This window comes from Phyllobates terribilis, unplaced genomic scaffold (assembly GCF_046119375.1).
Source record: "Phyllobates terribilis strain yellow unplaced genomic scaffold, ASM4611937v1 Scaffold_11__3_contigs__length_659146591, whole genome shotgun sequence".
NCBI classification, from domain to species: Eukaryota; Metazoa; Chordata; class Amphibia; order Anura; family Dendrobatidae; genus Phyllobates; species Phyllobates terribilis.
This window is the reverse complement of record NW_027362771.1, coordinates 223673187-223683744: the sequence shown is the minus strand read 5'-3', so window position 1 is coordinate 223683744 and position 10558 is coordinate 223673187. Positions and strand designations below refer to the sequence as shown.

The 10558-nt window shown below is 40.2% G+C and overlaps 1 protein-coding gene across 1 annotated transcript; it reads left to right on the top strand.

The window, feature by feature from the left end:
• Positions 1–1332: 1332 nt before the first annotated feature.
• LOC141167246 (uncharacterized protein F54H12.2-like) lies at positions 1333–2646 on the top strand. The gene has a single exon (XM_073654684.1). It carries the CDS (start codon positions 1333–1335, stop codon positions 2644–2646), a length of 1314 nt encoding a protein of 437 aa, XP_073510785.1.
• The last annotated feature ends 7912 nt before the right edge of the window (positions 2647–10558 follow it).

Genomic DNA, 10558 nt, shown 5'->3' with positions numbered 1-10558 from the left:
GCAACTCATTATTTTGTGAAGTGGCTCGGATATCCCGATAAATTCAATAGTTGGATAGAAGAAAATCAATTAACGACCGTATAAAGCATGGAAGACGTTTTACGTTACACTACCTAGCAATTCATCATCCAAAATCTACCCTGAAAAAACTATTTCGAGTTACACCACCAAGCTAGCAAAGGCCGTTCATCTTTCAGGAGCTTATGAAGTGGCGTTAACGGAAATACAGTACCCCCATATGTGGAACACGTTCGACGCTTTTGAAGGGAACTTCTACGCTGCTAAACACAACGAGCCGTTAGAGGTTTATCATGTAAAATCAGGATTTTACCCGAACATTCAAAAGCTGGTCGGTACAGTCAATGCACAAATAGAATCGCTGAATTTATCCACGCCTGCCTATAGGATACGTTATGATGATCTACGTCGAGAGGTAATCCTACCCGACCCATCACCTATACAGTTTGCTCTGGGTACTAAGCTAAAATTTATTTTCGGACTACAGACCGTCGATGATTCACCCGCAGCTTTAATGCCGTGGAATCGCCGCTTTTACCCCGATTCAAAGGCGGGTTTTTATTCGCTTTTTGTATACACTGATATAATTCAACATCAGCTTGTGGGCGACAGCTACGTTCAACTGTTACGGACCGTAGAAGTTAGCGGCGATGATAACGATATTGTCACAGTGCGCTACTCGCGGCCAGATTACATACTGCTGTGCAAACAACACTTTGACTCCGTAACTGTTACTGTCATGTCGGACCAGGGTATGCCGGTTAAATTCAAATACGGAAAGTGTATAGTGCGATTACATTTTAGGCCCCGCAAGACTACGCCACGGTAAAAATGATGTCTCAAAGAGTTTACGGCGATCCCGCCTTGTACGCCCGGTACTATGTAGCTCAAGCAGGGCATGGCTTAGAGGGGTTCCGCGGTGATGAATACATGTACGGCGCCGGTCTCGGTGGTCTGTTTAGAAGTCTTTTTAGAAGAGCAGTACCGCTTTTCAGAAAAGGCCTAGAACTAGTCAAACTGCATGTAAAAACAGCCATAAGAAACATTGCTAAAGACGTTATCACGAGTATGTCTACGGCCGTAGTGGACAGATTGAATCGCACCTCTAAAAACAATCAAGAGGGCGACGGACTAATCTACGTAACCACAAAATCGCGTAAAAGAAAAAGAGAAAGAAACTCTTTACCTCGAGCGAAAAGACCCCGCTCACCGCGATTCCCGCCGCGCCTCATGAATAATACCGCTCAACGTAAATCGAGTTCGCGTCAGAAGTCCGCAAGATGCCTCACGAGTGACATCTTCTAATAACAGGTCATGGTGTCTATTCACGATGCGTCGATAGAGTGCGCTAAAAGCGAACTGGATATCTTTACCGTGCCTCCCACGCAGACTAGCGTCGAAAGATCGGTTTTTGTCGAGGTGCAACCCATCGCCGCTCTAGCCGATAACGCACCCCTGGAATTTTTCGTATCGGGAAGCGGAGAATATTATTACGATTTAAATAATACACTCTTAAACGTCCAGTGCCGCATCCTGAAACAGGACGGTACGGTTCTCGCTGCCGGCACGCGTGTTGGACTTATTAATTACCCCATAGCCACACTTTTCAATCAGGTGGACATTACTCTGGGGGACCGTTTGATTTCACAATCTGATAACCTTTATAGTTACCGGGCCTACATTGAAACGCTTTTAAACTACAGTACGCAAGCGTTGAGATCGCAATTTACAGCGGGGTTATTCTATAAAGACACTGCAGGCCATCACCAGACCACCGTACTCGACGGCGAAAATCAAAATTATGGGTTCGCCCGCAGAGACCACGCAACCCGTCTCTCAAGGCCTGTGGAACTCATGGGCCCGATCTTCGGTGACATTTTTAATCAACCGAAACTCATTTTGAACGGTCTAGATCTTAAGATCAAGTTATCAAGAAATAAGGACTCGTTTTGCCTTATGACTCCCGAACAGGAACAGTTTAAGGTTCAGATCGTGAACGCAGCCCTCTACGTAAAGAGAGTACAAGTCTCTCCAGCCGTCAGGATCGGTCACAGCCAAGCTCTTCTATCAAGCCCCGCTAAATACGCTCTAGACAGGGCCTGTTTGAAAGTCTATAGCATCCCTGGAGGAACGAGAAATAGTAATCATGAAAATCTTTTTCTGGGCCAGATACCAAAAACGGTGATTCTTTGCTTTGTGGACAACGAGGCCTTCAGCGGCAGTTACCAGAAAAATCCACTTTGCTTTCACCATTATAGGATCAACCATGCTGCTCTGTATTTGGACGGACAGCAGATCCCCGCCAAGCCGTTTCACCCTAATTTTGACGCTGAACATGCTGTGAGGGAATATATGGCTCTCGTTCACATCTCCGGAAAACAAAAAGCCGACGCAGGATTAAGCATAGACCGTGATGATTTTATGAGCGGCTACACTTTCTTCGCGTTCGATTTGTCGCCGGATCAGGAACCGAGCGCTCACTTTTCGCTCATTAAAACGGGTAACCTATGGGCCGAAATTCATTTTGCGGATGCCACACCACACACAGTGAATATGATCGTTTATGCTGTCAACACGGCTGTACTGAAGATTAACCAACGTCGAGAAGTCCTATACGACTTTAATTAAACTTTTGTGACTCCACAGTGGATTTCGTCTATAATGAATACTATGCAACTGTCATGCATTTTGAGCCGAAATCCCGTTACTCGGAGTATGTTTGGCGGGGTATTTCCCTGCGACCTCTTACCACGCCATATTATCAGGTATAGACCTAGAGCCTATATTGTCAACACAGATTCTTCGGAAGAGCCCGGTACGCATTGGCTACTCATTATTCTATGCAGGAACAAATCCTTATTTTTTGACAGTTACGGGTTGCAACCTGACGCCGCCGTATTTCCGAATACGATTATACAATTTTTACGAAGAAACATCACGACGTATTGCTATCAGAACCGCCAGCTGCAAGACTCTATGTCGAGTTTTTGCGGACAGTTTTGTATTTACTTGTTGTATCACGTCGCTGCGGGAATAACATTGAAGCGATTACTGAAAAACTTTACAAATGATTTAAAACATAATGATCGTCTAGTAGATGCATTTGTACAAAATCTTTCTAACTCTATCACAATTTTACGTACGCCATTATGCGATTATAATCAGGTTTGCAAACCGCCCTGCGAAACATGATCTTGCTCTATTTCTACTATAGAACTAATGTGGTTTTATAATGATATTTCCTTTTTGTAATGTGTACTAAAAATGTTTATATCTTAGTATTTCTTGTTCAATAAATCATTCAATCTATTTTGCTGTGCCAGTTAACATTAACCCTGGGACTGCTTTTTCTCGCAAAAAAACATGTATTGACATGTTTTTTCTTACATAAGGCGGTTACACTTTAACCTATATGGGGGTGAAGGGCATGTTCGCCTTCTAGCAATTCGGTTTACACAAAGCTAATGGGGAATGTGCCTAGCTTGCACATTACCTATTACCTTACAGAGAATCGAGCCGCTGTTAATGGGTAATGTGCCAAGTTTACACATTATCCTACAACCTTACAGAGACGCTGTCGACGAGCGCATGGATAACTTTTTAAATATTAGCATTGAAATGTATTGTAACCTATAGATTTGCTTGCATAATGTTGCATTTTGAAATCTATTTACACCTTTTTACATTTCTTGATTTGTGTATACCTCTAAGTGAATCTACAATAAATGTATATTTTTTTAAACACTTTTATTACGTCATTATTATGAACACTACAGAATGCTAACCCTAGGGATCCTGGGACTGCCTTTTCTCACAAAAACATGTCTTGACATGTTTTTCTTACATACGGCGCTTACACATTAACCTACAACCTTGGGTGAAGGGCATGTGGGTGGTCATGGGGGACGTAACAGAGGCTGAACATGGGCTGCTTCCAGGGCGGGGACGGAACTGACGTAACAGATATTGACACACATAGGGGCGGTAAGGGTTGGCTTCCGGGGGCGGGGACGGAACTGACATAACAGGTATTGACACACAAAGGGGCGGAGAGTGGGCGGAGAATGGGGAGGAGAGGGGAGGGGTTTAGACCGGAAGTGGAGGTGGGACAGGTGACAAAAAGGGGCAGGGCACCTGTCAAAAACCGGAAGTGGGCGTGTTGACGAGAGGTGGGTGCTCTTACTACTCATAGCGCATGCCACTTGTCAGATGCTCCAGATTCATGAAGAGTCATGCACCTCTTCATGGATCACAAGCATCTGAATCTATCTCCCCTTATTATGACCGGCTAAAAATTGCCTGGTCTTGATGAATCAGGTCCAAAGGGTACATAAGTACACACACAAAGATTGTATGCAGTTGCTCCCTCTGCTGTAGCAGTATCGCTTCGGCGGTGGTTGCCACATGGTGCCACACCTTTAAAATTACGGCCCACTAAGAGGTTCACTGTGACTTGGTAGTGGGCTTCATAAATTCTGGCCATATTGTTAACTGATAACCTCATGTGTAATTTTATAATAAATAATAGATCAATGTTTAAGTTTTGGATGTGTAGTCCATGTTTTTTTTCTTTATATAGTTATATCTTCATGGCATGGATTTACATGGCCAAGCCGCTTCATGCAAGCCTTACATCACCAAACACAATGTCAAGCATTCTGCTACTATACTCTGAAACAGTGAAAACGTGTTCTGTGGAGTTATGAATCATGCTTCTCTGTATAGCAATCTGATGTATGAGTCTTCCAGAAGAATGTTACCTGCCTGACTGCATTGTGGCCATTGTAAAGTTTGGAGGGATAATGCAATGAGGTTATTTTTCAAGGGTTGAAATAGAATGCACAGTTCTAATGAAGTGAAATCTTAATTCTTAAGCATAACCAGAGACTTTATTCTTACAACTTTATTTAAGAAGACCCTTTTTTGCTTCAGCATGACTGTTACACAGTGTAGAGCAATATTTATAAAGACATGGTTGGAGGAGTTTGCTGTGGACAGCTGAGACACCAACCAATCACAAGAGTGGGGTTTTAACGCCCCTGTGTGAAAGCTGTGGTATTGCACATTCATGACCACCACTGCATTCACTATCTATGAGAGAGGTGGTAACATTTGCACATTTCCACTCCCATAGACCCAAAAACTTGAACAGAGTGGTGGTCAAACATGCACACTACTGCTCCATTCACAAAAGAATTTGGGACCCCTGCTCTAGAGATTGGTGGGTGTCCCATTAGATGGACATTTACAAATGTGTCACCTATCATCTATTATCACCTATCTTGTGTATATGTGACAAATGTTTTTGGGATATCCTTTTTAATCTTCTTTCAAAAGAAGCTTTGAGGGCAAAATAAAGAAGGCGCAATTTGACATTTCACGAGTAAATTTGATTGTAAATAGCATTTCTTCTACTTTAGTTTTCACTAAAAAAGTCAATTGATAACTATTCAGTTACACAATTGTAAGTGTTTTAAGTTTTAAAAATCTGAAATACCCATTTTTTTCTCTTGTAAATTGTCCTATTAATACAATTTCTTTGCACAAATTTTTCAACTTCTTGTACTTTCCAAACACAGTATACATTCTTTCAATTGTATCATATATAATCTGTAGTGAATGGTTTTTGGCAAATGATTTGCTAATGAATATAAAAAATAAATAAACTTTTGTTTTCCTTTAGTGGTGAACACTATTGTATATCCCTATTAGTGAGCATGGATAGCTATCTGTTTTATTTCTCATGTGACCCGGTCCCTTTTCTATAACCTTGTTGTAAAATGAAAAATTGGTCATCATGATTGTAGGGCTAGTGCTTGTCTCAGCAACTCTCAAAATAATCTACTGGCAGAATCAATTACTAGAGGTTAGTAATGCGAATGCTCTTGACAGTACAGATCTCATTGAGCGTCATCATTGTGGTAGCAATAATTTCCATTAACCTTACTCAACACATTATGTGCCTTCCAGAAATGATCGCCTTCCATCTCTCCAGCATAATGCTCTTACATTCTGGTCACTTTACCTTTTATATTAAAAAAGCCTGTGATACTGACCCTATTGTCGGATAACCTTTACAATATGAAATAATAGAAAGCATGAAGCTGTGCCGTACGTTATTAATGTACAGTCAGTGTACAAAGACACTTCTGAAACATATAATTCACAATAATACTATTCCACAGGTAATAAATCTAAATCATGTTCAACTCTTTAAGGAGACAGAACATTTTTTGTTTGCCTCCATAATACTTATATAGCTGCATAGGGGTTTGTTTTAGTAGGGATGCAAAAAAGTCATTATTACAACTGGAATTTTACACTTTTCACTATACAAGTAACATATTATCTTTATTGTTCAGGATGTTACATTCATGAGGATATAAAAACATTTATAAATATTTTTTATGAAATTCATCAATTTTCTATCATATATTATAACATGTTTGTGGTTAGTCATGATGAAGAGATTGGATCACCTCCAAATGCGTTGACGAATAAAACACATATGCATTCCATTTTATTTCCTATTGTGTATCGTATCTGGCAGCACAGCTTTACACCCACCTCATCATCCAGTATTTATATTATAAATTATAACATGACATTTAGCCGTGCCTCCTACTGCTAAGACTCAACCTCTTTTTAGAAAAGTGGTAAGGACGGTACAAAATTTAAAAATTAACATTATTTCACAAATCAGTTGGTGTACAAAAAAAATATACAGCTTATTAAGCCAGGAAACACTAAGTAAGTCATAGTAATTCTTCTTATTATTTTTGACTTTTTATTTCCAATTTAAACTTTATTTAATTCTTATTTTTTTTATTTTCACTAAGAACTATTGTGTATGCTATCAAAACTATTTTGTGTATGCTGTCAAGACGTTAAAAGAAGGATGATGGCACAAACTATTAGGTTTGCACAATATGTAATTATAGGTTGCAAACTTGTATAAAATTTATATTACTGCAGAATGCAAGTAACCCACAGAGAAGTCTAACCTCCCATAAGCACAATCTTCAAAAAAAAAAAAACCTTTTAGACAAATGTGCAGGGCTCATGTTTAGCAATCCATAAAATTAATCTTTAATAATACAATAGTTATAAAACATGTAATCACACAACAGACAGAAGCAATAGTCTCGTAGGTGACCTAATAGGTATACAGTATGTAGCCTAGACTCCTGGAAGTGCAAAAAGATCAGCATACAACACAATTTTCAGGAGGAAACAAATCAAAGTACACCACAGTATTCATCAATAAATATTATATAGCAATATGTGAAAAAAGTACATAAGAGATGAGTGCTCTCAAGGCCCCATATGCATTATGCTAACAGCCAAAATAATGATGGGTTTGGTTCACAATCTAACGCAGTGTTTCCCAAACTCCAGTCTTTACAGCCCCCAATACTTCATGTTTTCAGGATGTAATGGTGTGTGGACACCTGCGTACGCTCTTCATCCCATGCTGGTAAAAAGTTGTTGTGTTATGAGAGTGATGACCAGACAATAGAAATTATTTTAAGTATAGTATGTGACTAATATAATGTATACTGTTTGGTTGAAGAAGCCTAATGTTGAAATAATGAAAACGTGTTTTAATACGCTGTGATAGATAGAGATGAGCGTTGTTCTACTCGAACTGTTCGCCAATCTCAAATTCGAGCTGTTTTGGGCGGTGTTCGAGCCATTCGGCGAACACGAACAATTTGAGAAAAATTCGGCTGTTCGAGGTTATGTTCGATAACTGTTCGTGCACCAAAATCATAACTGGATTTTTTCTCAGTAATGATGAAAATTAATGTTAATATGCAGTTTGAGTGTACAGCGGGGTGGGGGGAGGGGCAGGGGATGGATCTCTGCAGGAACAATGAAGATCTCCATTTTTTTTTTCTCTTTCCCGCATTTACAGTGGGGAGGTGCAATCTGTCAGCCTATCAGCAGCGCACACACGGAGCGAAGTGCTTTTTTTCACACAAGCAAGGGCATGTGTCATTGGCAGTGTATGTCACATGTCCTTGCCCTATAAGACCAAGCAATTTTCCCCGTCGCCACCATTTTCTCACTGCTGCAGCTGCGTGTTAGACGGCACCGCTGTTGCTGTGTGCGCTATACCTTGTTAATTTCAAGCCAATTTTCGCACAAATCTACAGATAGCTTGGGAGTAGGGAATAGTTGTGATTGCAGTCCTTTTAAGGACTAGGTTACAGCATTTCCTACGACTTTTATCAGGCAGGTCTGTGCTCTTAAATAGATAGATTGTGGGAGTAAAGACTAATTGTAATTGGAGTCCTTTTCAGGACTAGGTTACATCAGTTCCTATCAGTTTTTGCCAGGCAGGTCTGTGCCAGTGCTGTGCAAGTTTTTTTCACAGCATTTGGCTGAATCTAGCAAAGCTAATCCTTTTTGGCCTAATGCAGAGTGTGTTAGTCAGTGGAGTAGCCTATCTGTGTTGCAAGATATACCACCTGTGTATAGAATACCAATTTTTTTACTGCACCTAGTGAAGTAAAATCTTTTGGGCATAGCATCATTCTATTAGTCCATCTATACTGACCTTCATCAGGTTGCAAATTGAATATAATTTTTTTCTGCATCTAGCTCTGAAAAAATATTGGGCTTCTAGCTGTGTGTGGGACTTGTTGTATTAGTCCATCTATACTGACCTCCATCAGGTTGCAAACTGCATATATTTTTTTCTTCATCTACCTCTGAAAAAATATTGGGCTTCTAGCTGTGTGTGGGACTTGTTCTATTAATCCATCTATACAGACCTCCATCAGGTTGCAAACTGAATATATTTTTTTCTGCATCTACCTATGAAAAAATATTGGGCTTCTAGCTGTGTGTGGGACTTGTTCTATTAATCCATCTATACAGACCTCCATCAGGTTGCAAACTGAATATATTTTTTTCTGCATCTACCTCTGAAAAAATATTGGGCTTCTAGCTGTGTGTGGGACTTGTTGTATTAGTCCATCTATACTGACCTCCATCAGGTTGCAAACTGAATATATTTTTTTCTGCATCTACCTCTGAAAAAATATTGGGCTTCTAGCTGTGTGTGGGACTTGTTCTATTAATCCATCTATACAGACCCCCATCAGGTTGCAAACTGAATATATTTTTTTCTGCATCTACCTCTGAAAAAATATTGGGCTTCTAGCTGTGTGTGGGACTTGTTCTATTAATCCATCTATACAGACCTCCATCAGGTTGCAAACTGAATATATTTTTTTCTGCATCTACGTCTGAAAAAATATTGGGCTTCTAGCTGTGTGTGGGACTTGTTGTATTAGTCCATCTATACTGACCTCCATCAGGTTGCAAACTGAATATATTTTTTTCTGCATCTACCTCTGAAAAAATATTGGGCTTCTAGTTGTGTGTGGGACTTGTTCTATTAATCCATCTATACAGACCTCCATCAGGTTGCAAACTGAATATATTTTTTTCTTCATCTACCTCTGAAAAAATATTGGGCTTCTAGCTGTGTGTGGGACTTGTTCTATTAGTCCATCTATACTGACCTCCATCAGTTTGCAAACTGAATATATTTTTCTCTGCATCTACCTCTGAAAAAATATTGGGCTTCTAGCTGTGTGTGGGACTTGTTGTGTTAGTCCATCTATACAGACCTCCATCAGGTTGCAAACTGAATATATTTTTTTCTGCATCTACCTCTGAAAAAATATTGGGCTTCTAGCTGTGTGTGGGACTTGTTGTATTAGTCCATCTATACTGACCTCCATCAGGTTGCAAACTGAATATATTTTTTTCTGCATCTACCTCTGAAAAAATATTGGGCTTCTAGCTGTGTGTGGGACTTGTTCTATTAATCCATCTATACAGACCTCCATCAGGTTGCAAACTGAATATAATTTTTTCTGCATCTAGCTCTGAAAAAATATCTGGCCTTCTAGCAGTGTGTGGGACTTTCTCTATTAGTCCATCTATACTGACCTCCATCAGGTTGCAAATTGAATATAATTTTTTTCTGCATCTAACCCAGCCAATAGTTTTGGCCTAATACCTCAGTTTGGCCACTCAGCTCTGCTCGGTTCCCATCCATTGTTTTTTTGTGCAAACAACTCCAGAGTTGTTAATTAGTTAACCACCAAAATGAGTGGAAAAAGGCCTGCTGCTGGTGGAAAGGGGAATAGGCGTGTTGGGAAGGGGAAAAAAGGTTGTGTCCGTGGGGTAGGTGTTAAAGCAACAGTAACATCTGCAGAAGAAAGACCATCTTCCAGCCAAACTAAAATGTCTACTTCTTTTAGCGGACAATGTGATAAGATCCCTTTCTTACGGCCACGCCAATCGCTACAAATTCCAGATGAGGCACAAAAACAGCAGGTGCTTCAACGGATATCAAGTGCTCCTTTAAGTGGGCTCTCCTCCACATCAACTTCAACATCACAAATACTCCAGTCCTCAAAGGTGTCACCCCAATCGCACTTGCTTCCTCACAGCTCCCAAATCTCCAGCTGCCCGTCTGAGTATGAGGTAGAACAGATGGTTGAGTCTGCAGAGCTGT

Coding starts and splice junctions, on each gene's coding strand:
- LOC141167246 (XM_073654684.1), top strand. CDS start 1,333: ATGGTGTCTATTCACGATGCGTCGATAGAGTGCGCTAAAAGCGAACTG.